A 17,245-nucleotide genomic window follows, 5' to 3' on the forward strand; every position below is an offset into this window, starting at 1 on the left:
AAAAGCCACCGTGGTTCATAAAATCCTAATAGGAGTTCGCCTGTTCATCAGAACGAGTGTCCGCTTGGGTGAACATCGACTCACTCCGAGCTAGGAGTACTCCTAACTTCATGCTCATAAATTCAATTTAATCTCTATGAAACATGGTACATCAGGAATTCTTTTTACTCTGCAAAGACAGGGAAAATGAGAATAAAAGTGCCTTTCGTGTGCTCGCCTTGGCAGCACATGTACTAAAATCGGAATGATACAGAGAAGGTTAGCATGGCCCCTATGCAAGGGTGACACACAGGTTCCTCAGGAGTTCCATATTTTTGAAGAAGTCCCAGAAGTTCTGAGGCTGGATGCTGGCTGACTCCTCAGATAAAAATAAAACTTATTTCCCCCCCATAAAAAAAATGTGCCTTTCAGGATGTGTATCAATCCAAGCACAGACACAGTCCTTATTTTCCACCATTTCTAGGCACATGAAGAAAGTTTCTACTCATATGGGTCAAAGATAAAGGTATTATTTTATACATATTTGATAAAATTGTTATATTTTAAAATATTTATTTATTTGAGAGAGAAAGAGAATAGGTATAGCAGGGCCTCTGCAAATGAACTCCAGATGCACAGGCCACCTTGTGCATCTGGCTTATGTGGGTACGGGGGAAATGAACCCGATTCCTTAGGCTTCACAGGCAAGCACCTTAACCACTACGCCATCTCTCCAGCCCTGATATAAATTATTTTATACCTTTATAGCACTCTCAGGCAAATACCAAGTTCAACATACTTGGTGAGTATTATTCAACCACCTAGTGAAATCCTACTTGACATGCTACTCTGTGTCCATCACATGACAATGGACCAGGACCAGGACCGCCCTGTGCCAGAAGTGAACTTTGGGGGTGGGGGTTGAGGGAGGGTCTCACTCTGGCCCAGGCTGACCTGGAAGTCATATGTAGTCTCAGGGTGGCCTCGAACTCAGGGTGATCCTCCTACCTCTGCCTCCCGAGAGCTGGGATTCCAGAAGTGAACTTTATAGAAAGAAACACAGATTCCTGGAGCTGGAGGCAACATAGCAACAGCCTGGCCACCTGATATCTCCTGCTGCCACTGGAACATGACACCGTGAAACCAGTCCTTCTCCCTGACATACGAAGTCACTCCTCACATCCTGTAACCCTTGTCCCAATGGCCACAGTAGGATACAAGGACAATCACGGACACACTCACCCAAGCCACTGAGCGTATACAGAAGGTTGCCAGTGTCTAGGAAAATCGGTCCATTCTCCTGCTGCCCCTCCTCTCTGTAGAAGAGCTTGTAGCCTTGGATGGTTCCCAGGTCCTCGGCTTCTTGCTCCCACGTCACAGAGATGGCGGTGCAGGTCAGGGGCTCCAGATGCAGCTCTGGAGCCTTGGGGGCTAGGAAAGTCACCAGGGACGGTAGTGTGAACAACTCACAACCCACAGGGACCTCAGTGTGAAACCAACAGTTACAAGACGTTCAACAATTACACTTCAGCCCAACCTTCATAAATCCATAGCTATCAACTTAGAGAGGATCTAAAATATGCTACCTAAAGACTAAAATGTACATAACAGAGCTGGAGGGATGGCACAGTGGTTAAGGCATTTGCCAGCAAAGCCAAAGGATCCAGGTTTGATTCCTCAGGACCCACATTAGCCAGATGCACAAGGGGGCACAAGCATCTGGAGTTCATTTGCAGTGGCAGAAGGCCCTGGTGTGTCCATTCTCTCTCTTTTTCTCCCTCTTTCTCTGTCAAATAAATAAATAAAAATAAAACATTAAAATGTACATAACAAAATAATGTCTAAAATTGCTATTGAATTTTTTAATGCACGAATACCTTATTTTCCAATTCTGACTCTCTTGATACTGTTCTGTGATAGAACCGACATTATCAGCACATCGCAGATCAGCCACGTGACATTCCACAGGAGTTAAAGAGAAAGAACCAGGGCCCCTTGTTTTAGGATCTTTCTATTTATTTATTTATGAGAGAGATGGGGGAGAGAGGGCAGGCATGCCAGGGCCTCTTGGTGCTGCAAATGAATTCCAGACACACGGGCCATTTTGTGCATCTGGCTTTACGTGGGCACTAGGGAATTAAAGCAGGGAGACAATGGGCTGGGGAGATGGCTTAGCTATAACCGAGAGAGGAAGACTTCAATTCAAATTTCAAGACACGGCGTTCTTCCCAGAGGGGCCGTCGGTAGCGGTTACCTTTCACGCTCGTAGCTTTCGGTGTCCTGTGGGAAGTCCACACTGACGACTCCCCCAGCCCCGCTCGCGTGGCCGCGGCAATGCGGACCAGGTAGACACTGTCGGGCTTCAGGCCTTCCAGGAGGTGCTCACGCGCGGTCCCCGGGAGCTCCAGCACTTGGATGGAACTCTCTGAACTCAGGCGGAAGGACAGGCGATAGAGCACCACCTGGCCTCGCCGGTACTTGGCTGGGATTGGCAGCCAGGAGATGAGGATGTCCGTGGGACTTCGACTCGCCAAGCTAATTTCAGGAGGCCTCAGGGGAACTGTTTATACAAATAGACACAATGTTTATAAATATTTACAATCAAGATGCTGCTGAGCACAACAGTACTTACTGAATTTTCTTAAAGACCGTTTTTTATTTAGTTAATTTATTTGAGAGAGAAAGAAAGAGGCAGAAAGGGAGAGAGAGAGAATGGGAATGGGCACGCCAGAGCCTCTAGCCACTACAAATGAACTCCAGATGCATGTGCCATCCTGTGCACCTGGCTGAAGTGGGTAGTGGGGAATAGAACTTGGGTCCTTGGGCTTCACAAGCAAGTACCTCAACCACTAAGCCATCTCTCCAGCCCTGAACTTTCTAACCAACAACACACAGCATGACAGCAGAAGAGACACTGCCTGCTCTGGCAGATACCCAAAGAAGCAGAGACCCAGCAGACATGGTGACGCCTGCCTTTAATTGCATTTAAAAGGCAGAGGTAGGAGGATTGCTGTACAGCCTGGGACTACAGAGTGAGTGCCAAGTCATCTTGGGCTAAAATAAGACCCTACCTTGAAAAAAGAAAAAAAGAAAAAAGAAGCAGAGAACTAATAAGAAAAGAAGAAGGAACAGTAATTAAGGACGGATGAAACTCATGGAATCAAAGACAGTAAGATTCTCATTGCTTCTGTCATGATGTTGGGACAAATATGGAAATACTTAATAATCATCTAAAATAAGGGCTGGAGAGATGACTTAGTGGTTAAACCGTTTGCTTGCAGAGCCTAAGGACCCATGTTCGACTCTCCAGATCCCATGTTAGCCAGACACACAAAGGTGAGGCAAGCACAAGGTCATACACGCCCACTTGTTGGCGCAAGTGGAATTCGATTTCAGTGGCTGAGGCCCTGGTGTGCCAGTTCTTTCTCTCTCTCTCTCTCTCTCTCAAAATAAAAAAATAAAAAATAAAAATTACTAGACAACTTCCCAAGTAAGCATCAAAATGCCCTTGAAGCAAGTGAGTGAGAACACCTGGGACTCCAGAATAATTGAGAAATTCGCTCTATTCTTAGTAGTACTAGTAGTGCAGAGTGTGGCGTGCGTGTGGGCAGACACGTGATCAGAGGACGATCTCGGGGTGTCCCACCTTGTTTGAGACAGGGTCTCTGGCTAGTCCAGGAGCTTCAGGGCTGTTCTGCCTCAGCCTCTCGTTGCTGTAGGTGAACCGAGATCACAGACGCATGCGCCACTTTGCATTCAGTTTCAGCTTCATGTGGATACTGGTGTGTGTGTGTGTGGGGGGGTCAGTGGGATTGAAGAGCAAGCGCCTCCATCCAGTGAGCTATCTCTCTAACCCTGAAAGTAATTTTTTGAATTCTAAGAGCTGACTCTTAAAACCTAATATTAGATGAACATGGTGGTGCATGACTTTAATCCCAGCACTTGGGAGGCAGAAATAAGAGGATCGCCATGAGTTCGAGGCCACCCTGAGACTACACAGTGAATTCCAGGTCAGCCTGGGCTAGAGGAGACCCTACCTTGAAAAGCCAAAAACAAACAAACAAAACCCTAATATGAACTTTTAATGCCCAGTTGTAGTGCATGATGTTTAATATAAAAATGGGTTTTCTGAACTGGAGAGATGGCCTATTGGTTAAGGCACTTGCCTGTGAAGTCTAAGGACCCATGTTTGACTATCTGGATCCCATGTAAGCCAGACTTACAAGGTGACACAAGCTCAAGGTCACACATGCACACAAGGTGGTACATGTGTCTGGAGTTGGACTGCAGTGGCTGAGGCTCTGGCACACCAATTTTCTTTCTCTCTCTCTCTCTCACACACACACATAAAAAGAAAATAAAAGGGGGGTTTTCCAGGTTGGAGAGATGGCTGAGCAGTTAAGACACTTGCCTATGAAGCCAAAGGACCCAGGTTCGATTCCCCAGTACTCATGTAAACCAGATGCACATGGTGGCACACGCTTCTTGAGTTCGTTAGCAGTGGCCAGAGGCCATGGTATGCCCATTCTGTCTCTCTCTGTCTTCTCTCACTCTCTCTCAAATAAATAAAACAAAGATAAAAAATGAATCACATTGGTACTGCAGGAACACGAGTTCCAGTAGTGATGGACACTTCACACTAAAAGATATACTTCACACAGTTAAAACCTGTTCTCAAGTTAGATAGTTTTACTTTATTTATTTATTTATTATTTGAGAGAGGAGAGAAAGATGCAGAGAGAGAGAGAGAGAGAGAGAGAGAGAGAGAGAGAGAATGGACGTGACAAGGCCTCTAGCTGCTGCAAACAAACTCCAGATGCATGTGCCACCTTGTGCATCTGGCTTACATGGCTCCTGGGGAAACGAACCTGGGTCCTTTGGCTTCTCAGGCAAGTTCCTCACCTGCCAGGCCATTTCTCCAGCCCAAGTTAGACTGAATGATATTCTATCAATTTGTTATGGGGTCTGTAATGTCATCCAAGCAACTTCATGTCTAGGTTTTACCTCACACAAAGGAGCCACATCTGTGGCCTTTCTCATTTCTCAGCTCAGGGGATGGCAATTACCTGTTCAACCAAACCCTTCTTGCTACCCTTGCCTCCTCCACACACACTCCACTTTCAGCCCTGTGTCTGCGACTTCCACAGCCACCCCTCCATCCACAGCTACCAGCACCTTTAGTCAACACTGTGGTGATAGCCTACTGGGTGGCCCAGCTTCTGCCCTTGTCCCTACCGTCCATTCACCATCACAGCCTGCATGCAACAGGACAGTCAGGACACTCTTCTACCTAGAGCAATTCTGTCTCACTCAGTGAGGACCAAAGTCCTCACGTAAAGCCCACCTAGCAACTGGCTGCCCAGCAGGGGTGCTGTGGCCCCACCTCCAGCTGCCTCCCCCTCGCTCCCTCCACTCCAGTCACAGCTGCAGAAGCCTCCTCGGCACCCTAACCTTACCTCTTCCGGATCTTCACCCAAACGTCACCTAACGTGAGCCCCTCTCTGTGGATGACTGTCTAAAATCTCAAAGCTACTTCAACCTTTTAGTTTCTTTTCCCCTCATTTTCCTCTTTATTCCCCATATCTAGTCACTCTCGAACTTAGCATGTAACTCATAGGTTATCTTGTTTATTGTCTCTGTTCCCTCTCTCCCAGAAAACTAGCTACCTCAGGCCAGGGACAATGTCATTCTCTCTGTGTGTATTTTGATTATATTAGATGTTAAGTAGGGACTGGAGAGATGGCTTAGTGGTTAAGGCACTTGCCTGAGAAGCCAAAGGACCCAGGTTTGATTCCCCAGGACCCATATAAGCCAGATGCACAAGGGGGGTGCCTGCACCTAGAGTTTGTTTGCAGTGGCTAGTGGCCCTGGTGCACCCCATTCTCTCTGTATCTGCTGCTCTCTCTCTCAAATAAATAAAGTAAAAAAAATTAAATATTAAGTAATACATACATATACACACACACATAGAGAGAGAATGAATCTGTAAAAGCAGACAGAAGATGAAAAACCAATGTGAGCGCTTCGAAATCTTTCACATGTTTGAACTATTAATTCTCAGAGAAATCCCATGACGGAAACCCCGTTAGTATTTCTACTTTATGGCTGAGAGAACTGGGTGTCACCATTTGCTCCACTCACACTCCTAGTGGGGGAAGGAGCAGGCCCGCAGAGACCAGATAGGGCCACCTGCCCACCCTCTTTCTCTGCCATCTCCCATGTGACCGTAGCTCCCTGCCGCAGGCGCAGGGAGGGGCGAAGTGAGAGCAGAGGAGCGTCTGCAGAGGTGGGCGGGAGCCCCTCGGTGCCGCTGTGGCTGTGGAACACGGCCGCGCATGCCAAGACCCGCCGCTCACCTCGGGAAGGTCTTAAGACATGGGAGGACACTGCCTACATGGATGAAAATTGTCAATATTTTTTAAAAGAATTATTTAAAGTAGAAACCAAAGAAAGAAAGAGAGAGAAATGGGAAGAGACTAGAGCAGAAATTTGAAAAGCAATGTCAGAAGATTGGTATATTATATATATATATATATATATATATATATATATTGAATGTTATTAAATAAAGTTGCAGGAAAGTACAAGGTCCTAGGAGAATATGACTTCATTGGAATGTCAGGTATGTTACTGTTTATGCTCCTTTTGGTTTTCAAGGTCAGGTCTTGCTGTAGCCCAGGCTGACCTGGAATTCACTATGTAGTTTCCGGGCGGCCTTGAACTCATCGTGATCCTCATGCCTCTGCTTCCTGAGTGCTGGGATTAAAGGCGTTGCCACCACGCTCGGCTATCCTCATATTTTTAAGGAGATACAGAGAGAACACCACACACACACACACACACACACACACACACACACACACACACACACTGGCCTGTTTTCCCTCAGATATGCACAACAGAGGATGTTAAATGCCATGTGATAACTAGAGATGGTACATAGTGATGTTACAAATGTAGATAGTGGTTCACTAATGTGCAAGACCACTTTGGTGTGTGTGTGCACGCACATGCGTGGCTGAGCGTGCTCGTGTGTCCCGGGTCGCACGTGCAGGTTGGAGGGCGTCAGTCCTCACCTCCACCTCATTGAAGACAGGGTCTCTCAGTGCTGCTCTGGCAGGATATCTGGCCAGCAAGCTTCTGGTAGATTCTCCCACCTCCCTCCTGTTGAGCTGGGATTACAGACACTAGTGCTCCAGCGTTGCACGGGTGCTGGGGATCTGAACTCGCGTCCTCACGAGTGCACAGTACGAGTTTTATCCACTGAACCCTTCAGCCAGTCACCGAAAACTCTTTTGAGACAGGGTCTTGCTATGTCCAGGCAGGATTCAAGCTTGTTATCCTCCTGCCTCAGCCTCCCAAGTTCTGGGATTATAGTTGTGTACCACCACACTGGCACGTAGAACAGACTCTTAAATGAAAGCTAAAATTTCTGAAATTCAGCATCCAGATCAATTTTTTTTTTCATTTAGCCCAATTGTGAATTTATAAATATCTAAATTAGGTGGCATTACAAAAATATACATAAGAAGCCGGGCGTGGTGGCGCACGCCTTTAATCCCAGCACTCGGGAGGCAGAGGTAGGAGGATCGCCACGAGTTTGAGGCCACCCTGAGACTCCATAGTGAATTCCAGGAAAGCCTGAGCTAGAGTGAAACCCTACCTCAAAAAACCAAAAGAAAAAAAAAAAAACATAAGAAAGCCAGGTGTGGTGGTGCACGCCTTTAATCACAGCACTCAGGAGGCAGAAGTAGGAGGATTGTCACGAGTTCGAGGTCACCCTGAGACTACATAGTGAATTCTAGGTCAGCCTGAGCTAGAGTGAGACCGTACCTCAACTCTCCCCCGCCCCAAAAAATATAAAGGTGTAAGTAAGAGATCTGAGACTAAATGAAGAAAGGGGAGGTGTGGGAATTATTTCTACAAAGCTGTGTGGAAACGGCTCAGTGAATGAGGTACTTCCTGCCCAAGCATGAGAACCTGAGTTCTGAGTCCAGATGCTTAGACCCCACACAAGAGCCAGAGACTGTGGCAGGCTTCTGTAATCCCAGAGCACATGCAGCTGAAAAGGGAGGCAGAGACAGAAAAATTGACCATCAGGAAATCCTGCTGTGGTCACTGAGAAATCAAGGTAGAGCTGAGCTGAAAGCTCCCTCCTTGTGGACCAGCTGACAGAATGCTAGAAAAGGCTATGCTGCATACAGCCCTGTGGGAGACAGAAGTCATCAGTGGACCTTGCAAGCCCTAAGACTGGCAAGCCTGGCCATATGTCCCAATTGGTACATGGTGCAATAGTGGCATGTCTGTTACAGGGAAAACCAACTGCTCGCTGATTGGACTGGAGGCCTGTTCCACAGAGGAAATACATGTCTGGTACAGAAAACCTAATCAAAAGCCTATGGTGGGGGATGTCATGAGCACGAGGTAAGTAACACCTAATGTTGTCTAGATAAAAGCATATATTATATCCACCCACCTGCCCTGTAAGCACTTTATTTAACATTCACACCCATATACAAATGCTACTCTTAATTTGCTTAAAGAAGCTTCTCTTTTCAGATGCTGGTGACCACTGGGGTGACGCAAAAGTCACCAGACTGCTAAGAAGTGACAGCAAGAGTGTTCAGCACTGAGACATCTCTCTCTCTCTTTTTTGAGGTAGGGTCAGGCTGACCTGAAATTAGCTATTTAGTCTCAGGGTGGCCTCAAACTCATGGTCATCCTCCTACCTCTGCCCCCCAAAGACATCTCTTTTCTACATATCCTGTAAGGTTCGGGGTCCATTGTAGAAGAAGTTGGTGGAATGTTAAGAGCCAAAGGAAGTGTAGGACTGCTTATGATGAAATCCTCCAGACACAAAAGGGCCTGGATATCCTTGACCTCGCAGTGCCTGACACTACCTACACAAGACCTTCATAACAGGAGAAAAAGATGATGACATCAAAATAAAAGAGAGAATAATTGAAAGGAGGAGATACGATGGAAGGTGGATTTGTGAGGGGGAAGTGGGGATGGAATAGAATTATTATGGCTATTGTCTGTAATTATGGAAGCTGTCAATAAAATAAGTTTATAAAACAAGAAGTCCTGTCTTAATGAAGATGGAAGGTAAGGACTGACACTTAGAAGTTGTCCTCTGAGCTCTGTATGCATGCAACACACAGGTACACACACACTCTTCGTTTTGAAAACCAAGAGTAGAATATTCACTGAGGATGAGAAACTTCAGCGATGAGATAATGCCGTGCTAATGTGTATGCTGAGCAATCCACTTTCACGCTGCTAGGCGCAAAGCATGGGCCCTCTAGAATCCTGGGAAAGAAAGCCTGTCTTTTACAACACTCCATGAAGAACCAAGGGAGGGCCAGTTTCCCAGGACTGTCGTGCACACGCACACACGCAGTGTGTATATATTAATTTGATTTTAATTTTTTTACTCGTTTGACAGAGACAGGATGGAAGGGATGGTGGAAGGGAGGAAGGGGAGAAGAGGAGGGAAAGAGAATAGAGAAAGACTAGGTGCACCAGGGTCTCCAAGCCACTGCAGACGAACTCTAGATGCATGTACCACCTTGTGCAACTGTCTTATGTAGGGGAACTGGGGAAATGAACCTGGGCCCTTAGGCTTTACAAATACCTTAACTGCCATCCCTACAGCCCTAATTTTAATTTTTTAAAATTCCTACCTCAGCCTCTGGAGGCCTGAGATTCAAGGTGTGCACCACCACACCTGCCTTTTTTTTTATTAACAATTTTCATTCATGCACATAATGTATTTTGATCATAAGCCCCTCCAATTACCTTCTTTTGCCCTAGGACTATCTTTTACCTTTTTAAAAATTTATTTCAGGGCTGGAGAGATGGCTTAGCAGTTAGGTGCTTGCCTGCAAAGCCAAAGGACTTCGGTTCAATTCCCCAGGACCTACATAAGCCAGATGCACAAGGTGGTGCATGCATCTAGAATGCATCTGCAGTGTCTAGAGGCCCTGGTGCGCCCATTCTCTCTCTATGTCTTTCTCTCTCTCAAATAAATAAGTGAAGTAAAAAATTTTTCATTTATTTATTTGGGGGGAACATGTCAGGCCCTCTTGTTGCTGCAAATAAACTCCAGACCCACACACCACTTTGAACATCTGGTTTTGTGTAGCACATGGTCCACAGGTACATGCAACAGTCCGGAGAACTGGCCCTCCCTTGGTTCTGTGTGGCATGTTGTGAAAGTCAGGATTTCTCGCCCAAACTTCTAGAGGGCCCATGCTTTGTGCCCTGCAGTGTGAAAGGGGATTATTTAGTGAGGTATTATCACAGGATTGGAGCATGGAACCTGGGCAGGCAGGGTGTGCAAGCAAGCACCTTCAACCGCCACTGAGCATCTCCCCAGCCCAGGATCTTTATTGTCATGCCACTTTTCTTTTGTGGTGCTGGGGATTGAACGCAGGACCTCACACATGCTAGGGAAACTTTCGACCACTGACCCTCAACACCTGTCCAGGCTATCTTAATAAATGGAATTTTCCACCATTCTCGGAGAATATGGTCCTTCCTCAAAACAACCACCACTCGATAGTGAAAGCAGGCCATGTCTAATAATAAACTAGGTGCTAGTTCATTTTCAATACTTTTTAATCCTTTTTTTTGTTGGGGGGGAGTGGTTGAGGAAGGGTCTCGCTATAGCCCAAGCTGACCTAGAATTCACTCTGTAGTCTCAGGAGTGGCCTCAAACTCATGGTGATCCTCCTACCTCTGCCTCCCGAGTGCTAGGATTAAAGGTGGTTGCCACCACGCCTGGCTTTAAGCATTTAAAAAAATTTTTTTAATTGATTAATTTGAGGAGGGGGGAGAGAGAGAGAGAATGGGTGAACCAGGGCCTTCAACAAACTCCAGACACATGTGCCACCTTGCACACCTGGCTTACATGGGTCCTGGGGAACCAAACCTGGGTGCTTAGGCTTTGTAGGCAAGTGCTTTAACCACTAAGCCATCTCTCCAGCCCGCTTTAATCACTTCTTTTTGTTTGTTTTTTTTTGTGGTAGGGTTTCACTCTAGCTCAGGCTGACCTGGAATTCACTATGTAGTCTCAGGGTGGCCTTGAACTCACGGTGATCCTCCTACCTCTGCCTCCCGAGTGCTGAGATTAAAGGCGCGCGTCACCACACCTGGCTTTAATCACTTTTAATTGACCTTTTATTACTGTATATTCATTCTGCAAAATAATGGGGCTCTGCTATGACCTTTTCAGTCATGTAGGTAATGTATTAGCCTCTATTTTTCCTCATCCTATCCTGTGATAATACCTCACTAAATAATCCCCTTTCACACTGCAGGGCACAAACTTTTTTTAATTGGCAGGCGCCCAATTCCAAATCCCCCAGCTTCAGAAGTAAGCACCTATGACCATGACTCAGCATGTAACATTCATTACATTTAATATCCTTACCTAGAAAAATCAACATTTTGTTCAATGTATTTGCAACTTAGGAACTACAAAGTTAAGGGGTGGGCTGTATTATTAAAATTTGTATTATGAATTATAAGTAAAGTGGTCTTTTAACAAAATTTTTGTTTATTTTTATTTATTTATTTGAGAGTGACAGAGAGAAGGAGAGAGAGAGAGAGAGAGAGAGAATGAGAGACAATCGGCGTGCCAGGGCTTCCAGCCACTGCAAACAAACTCCAGACGCGTGCGCCCCCTTGTGCATCTGGCTAACGTGGGTCCTGGGGAATCGAGCCTCGAACCGGGGTCCTTAGGCTTCACAGGCAAGCACTTAACCGCTAAGCCATCTCTCCAGCCCTAAAGTGGTCTTAATCATGTTACTGACAAAAAGAAAGAACCAGGTGGAAATAATAAATAAGACAGTGGTTTAACGTAACTGTCATTTAACCAAAACACATCCACTGAGAAAAGTTAAGCATGAGAGTTCCTGCACAGGAGGTGTGGGACTGTTTTCTTACCATCCTCTAGGGTGTTCTGTGTGACGTGGTCAGACATCTGGCTGGCCCCCATTGGCATGTAAGCCACAATGTAGAAGGTGTAATTGTTGGCCGGCTCCAAGTCATCAACGGTGTAATGAGTTGTGTCATTCCCAAGGACCACTTGATATTCCTCATTATTTAAACCTAGATTAAAAGACCCACATTTGAGAATTTCGAACACTCAAAATAAAATTGGCAAGACCGTTTTCCCCTCACCGTAAACTCTGGTTGTTGTATCATGTTATCACCGTCATCTCATGACACAAAACCCTTTTGTGAACAGAAAGTCTTTTATTTTCTAAAAGTAACCAAGTTGAGGCTAGGCAGTTGGCTCAGTGGTTAAAGGCACTTGGTTGCAAAGCCTGCTGACCTGGGTTCAATTCCCTAGTACCACATAACACATAAAGTCAGATGGGCGCTTGTTTGAAGCAGTAAGAGATCCTGGCATGTGCACACACATGTACGCAAATAAATTTAATTTTTTTTAAAAGAAACCAAGTTATTTGTCTTTTGACAAATGAGTGCTGTGAACATTTCCTGTCAAATCAAACTGAAATCTTCTGTAAATGTCATGCACGCTGCAGTCAAACGTACAGCGAGCAGCAGAAACACAGCTTAGCATGAGCTGGAATGTTCCTGGCTTAAATTTACGGCGTCTTTTTTCCTTCCAAACATAAATAAAGAGACAGCAGGGAATGTACAGACTCTATTCTTCGTAAAAACAAACCAAACCAAAAGTTGTCCTGCAAAAGATCTCGCTTTGTTCCCTAGAGGTTCTGCCACACCGAGCAAAACAACGGGGCTGGCGGCAGGAAATGGGCTTCAACTGCTCCGTCCCATCGAGAAGAAGAATTCTCAGCAATTCCTAAGAAAGCATGCGTGGCAAGGGAGAGGGGCTTGTCTCTGGGCTGCATTCCGGGGCGACAGTCGGCCAGGGCCTGACACCCAAGCTCTTGGGCGCGGCCCCTCCTCCTGCTCTGGGAAGGCACATTCCAGGACTAAGTTCTTCCACATTTCTGAATTAACTTGATAGCATTTTAATTAGACAAGATTACAAGCATTTCACAACAGACTTGGCTAATGGCTCGTTAATTAGGAGCTGCACAGTCCGATTTCTGACCTAGCAAACGAGGTCCTTGAGTTCAAATTAAAAAGCCTTGTTCTGGCCCTGAATAGACCACTGAGCCGCATGCAGAGGCTCTAATGAAACAGCCATAATAGGGGACAAGAGCGTCCCCCCACCCCCACCAGCAATCCCGTCACCTCCAAAGTCTCTAAGATGGGAATTAACATACTCAACCAAGCTCGGTTACCAGACCTCCACTCTTCCTGCTTCCATGACCCCCTTTTACACTCAGAATATTCCTTCTCAAAACACCCAGCAACAACAGCAAACCACCTGTCTCTACAGAGGGCCTCTGGTGGGGTGAAGGATTTTAACGCCGCTGCATATATACAAGGGAGGCTGGTTTGTCTGTAACTGGAAGTCACAAACCGCGACACCATGGCTTCCACGGAAAGTCAGTGCGAGACTGCTAGGATTTGTAAGTAGCTTTTCTTTCCCTCCAAGATTTTGGCTAAACGTAAGACATAAGGATAGAAAGGAAAAAAAGGTGGAACCAATAATAATAAATAGAATTTTAAGAGATGTGACATTTAATTTTATATAGTAAATGAGATTAGTAAATTATCTCGTTCAAATTATTTTTAGACTTTTTAAATTTTGTAGCAATGGACATTCACCTCAGGGCTACATCCCATCCTACAGTATTCAATGTTTGTGTATGTGTGCAATTTTTGTTGTTGTTGTTGTTTTCTGTTTCTGTTTTTGGAGGTAGGGTTTCACTCTATTCCAGCCTGACCTTGACTTCACTATGTAATCTCAGGATGACCTCAAGCTCATGGTGATCCTCCTACCTCTGCCTTCCAAGTACTGGGATCAAAGGCGTGTACCACCATGCCCGGCCCAATTTTTAAAGAGACCCTACCTCAAAAAAAAACACACACAAAAAAAAACTTCCTCAGGATTGTATAAAATAACCAAAACATACATAATTAAATATGTGAAGAATTTGATCATATTTACTTTTCCCTTAAAAAAACCATGCTGTGGTGCATGTATATAGTTTTCTATCTACTCATTACTCACACCACTACACCATGGCTCCTACGAAGCTAAATAGTTACATCAGTGTAAGTCTCAGATAAGAAATTGACACCTTGGCTGACATGAAGCTCATATGAAAAAATCTTAAACTCAGGCTGGAGAGATGGCTCAGAGGTTGAGGCACTTGCCTGCAAAGCAAAAGGACCCAGGTTCGATTCCCCAGGACCCATGTTAGCCAGATGCACAAGGGGGCGCATGTGTCTGGAGTTCGTTTACAGTGGCTGGAGGCCCTGTTGTGCCCATTTTCTCTCTCTTTTCCCCCCTCTTTCTCTGTCAAATAAATAAAAATAAAATATTTTTAAAAAATCTTAAACTCCACTAACACAGACAATGGAAGCAGTGTAAGAAAAGTTAGACAAGAGCTGGAGAGATGGCTTAGTGGTTAAGGTGCTTGCCTGCGAAGCCTAAGGACTCATGTTCGACTCTCCAGGTCCCACAGAAGCCAGATGCACAATGTGAAGCAAGCACGCAAGGTCACAAATGTGCACAAGGTGGCACACGTGTCTCGAGTTTGATTGCAGTGGCTGAGGGCCCTGGTGCACAAATTCTTTCCTTCTCTTTCTCTCTCTTACTCTCTCCCATAAAAATACATAAATAAAAGGCCAGGGCTGGAGAGATAACTTAGCAGTTAAGGCATTTGCCTGCAAAGCCAAATGATCCCAATTCGACTCTCCATGACCCATGTAAGCTAGATGCACAAGGGGGTGCATGCATCTGGAATTTTATTTATTTATTTATTTTTTTTTAATTATTTATTTATTTATTTGAGAGTGACAGAGAGAGAGAGAGAAAGAGGCAGATAGAGAGGGAGAATGGGCGCGCCAGGGCCTCCAGCCACTGCAAACGAACTCCAGACGCGTGCGCCCCCTTGTGCATCTGGCTAACGTGGGTCCTGGAGAATCGAACCTCGAACCGGGGTCCTCAGGCTTCACAGGCAAGTGCTTAACTGCTAAGCCATCTCTCCAGCCCTTTTTTTTTTTAAATTAATTATTTATTTATTTATTTGAGAGCGACAGACACAGAGAGAAAGACAGAGGGAGAGAGAGAGAACGGGCGCACCAGGACTTCCAGCCTCTGCAAACGAACTCCAGATGCATGCGCCCCCTTGTGCATCTGGCTAACGTGGGACCTGGGGAACCGAGCCTCGAACCGGGGTCCTTAGGCTTCACAGGCAAGTGCTTAACCGCTAAGCCATCTCTCCAGCCCTGCATCTGGAATTTGTTTGCAGTGGTTGGAGGCCCTGGTGTGCCCATTCTCTCTCTCTCTCTTAAAAAAAATAAATGAACAAATAAAGAAAAAATTTTTTAAAACCCAGTCTGTTGGGCCAGGCATGGTGGCACACTCCTTTAATCCCAGCACTTGGGAGGCAGAGGTAAGGATTGTTGTGAGCTCAAGGCCACACCAATCTCGGCCTCGGCTAGAGAGACCCTACCATGAAAAAAAACGAAAAAAAAAAAAAAAAGTTAGACAAAACAGATGTGTGGCATGGGTGACAGTTTGCCTTATTAAAGAGATAAATGCGGAAAAGAAAGACAGTGGAGACCAGCTGAGCAGCTCTGGTAAGACTCCAGGCACCCTGCAAAGTCTCCCACCACCAAACCATCAGGGCTGTGAATGTCCGAAGAACTCATTCACCCCCAGCTGCCCAGCACCTAGAAGGATCAAGCAATGCAAACCTGACTGCAACAGTAAAGTGGTACCGAGGAGTGGGGTTGCTGCTAGACACCTGATTGTGTGGCTTTGACCTTTTGAAGCTGATTTTCAAGAGGAAACCTTGGTCTTAGAGACACCTTGCATTGCTGTAAGTATAGCTTGATGGACTATTTTGGTCAGAGTTGAAAGACCCGAACGCAATAAGAACTAAGGACTGTGAGGTTTGGCTTGTAAGGGTGAAAAGGAGCCTTGTCTAGACTGGGCTAGAAGCAGTTTGTATGAGAGGCTTGCTGTTATGCCCATGTCCTGAGAAGTTGTGCAGGGTTACATTGCGTAGAAATGGACTGGTGTGAGCAGAGGGATATGGCACAGAAAAAATTAAATATTTGTGCCAAAACTTCTACCCATTCAGTTGAAATTATATGAGAGACTACAACCTTTGAGACTGGGCCAAGTGACCAGAACTGGGGCAACCGTAAGAACGTAGACTCTTTTCAAGGGGCCTGAGTGCCTCAAGGATGGAGTGTCCTGTTCTTCAAAATATGCTTTATTCCCCCCTGGATTAACAAATTGGCACTCTACCTAGTATTATGGAGTATAAGAAATGCAGGAAAGAGACAGTCATTGAATTTGCAACACAATCTTGTGTTTTGGAAATGGCCATGGGCAGTGTAAAGCAGGTTTGCTGGATGCCTGCATGGAGACCTGATGGAGCCATGAGGATGGATCGTGGATTGAAGTGAGACCACGAGATGGCTGCTAAGGATAGCTGCTGGCCCCGGAGGAAGTTTTCTAGGACTGTATGAAGCCTAGCTTGACAGGCGGAATTGGAACTCCAGAGACTTGTTTCTGGTTAGAATTACTGGACTTGGAGATTTGACACTCCAAGAATTGTTGGACTTGGAGCTACAGAGTTTGATGTTTGCCCTGTTTAAATCTTGTATTGGTTGAATATTTCTTTGCTATGCCCAATGTCATCTTTTGCAGTGTGATTGTTTGTTCTGTGTCATTATGGTTTTGGGGAGGATTTTTTGGTATTATGGCTGTTAAAAGACCTTGGATTATGGGGATGTTTGAACATCATTGGAGTGATAAAAAAAACTATTGGGACTTTTAAAGATGGACTGAATGCATTGCATTTTACATCATGGGTGGTTATCAGTTTATGGGGGCCAGGGGTGGGCTGTGGTGGTTTGATTCAGGTGTCCCCCATAAACTTAGGTGTTCTGAATGCTAGGTTCCCAGCTGATGGAGATTTGGGAATTAACGCCTCCTAGAGGCAGTGCATTATTGGGGGAGGGCTTATGGGTGTTATAGCCAGTTCCCCCTTGCCAGTGTTTCGCACACTCTCCTGTTCCTGTGGTCCATTTGCTGTTGGCCACAGGGTGATGTCCACCCTCTGCATCATTTTCCCCTGCCATCATGGGGCTTCCCCTCAAGTCTGTAAGCCAAAATAAACCTCTCTCTCTCCCT

General features: G+C 45.6%; 1 protein-coding gene and 1 non-coding gene across 2 annotated transcripts in view; one reads left to right on the plus strand and one right to left on the minus strand.

Annotated features, from left to right (window-relative positions):
- The window catches only part of Prtg (protogenin), a 115,851-nt gene that overhangs the window by 48,507 nt on the left and 50,099 nt on the right, over window positions 1–17,245 (minus strand). The window contains exons 9-11 of the mRNA XM_045160574.1: window positions 11,932–12,096; window positions 2,234–2,539; window positions 1,222–1,410 (exon numbers count right to left, since the gene is read on the minus strand). Of these exons, the coding sequence (XP_045016509.1) occupies window positions 1,222–1,410; window positions 2,234–2,539; window positions 11,932–12,096 (660 nt within the window). The remainder of the gene's footprint in view (window positions 1–1,221; window positions 1,411–2,233; window positions 2,540–11,931; window positions 12,097–17,245) is intronic.
- LOC123464193 lies at window positions 210–316 on the plus strand. The gene has a single exon (XR_006639433.1). It is a non-coding gene; the product is annotated as a U6 spliceosomal RNA (small nuclear RNA).

Source organism: Jaculus jaculus, chromosome 10 (genome assembly GCF_020740685.1).
Source record: "Jaculus jaculus isolate mJacJac1 chromosome 10, mJacJac1.mat.Y.cur, whole genome shotgun sequence".
In the NCBI taxonomy this organism is placed as follows: domain Eukaryota; kingdom Metazoa; phylum Chordata; class Mammalia; order Rodentia; family Dipodidae; genus Jaculus; species Jaculus jaculus.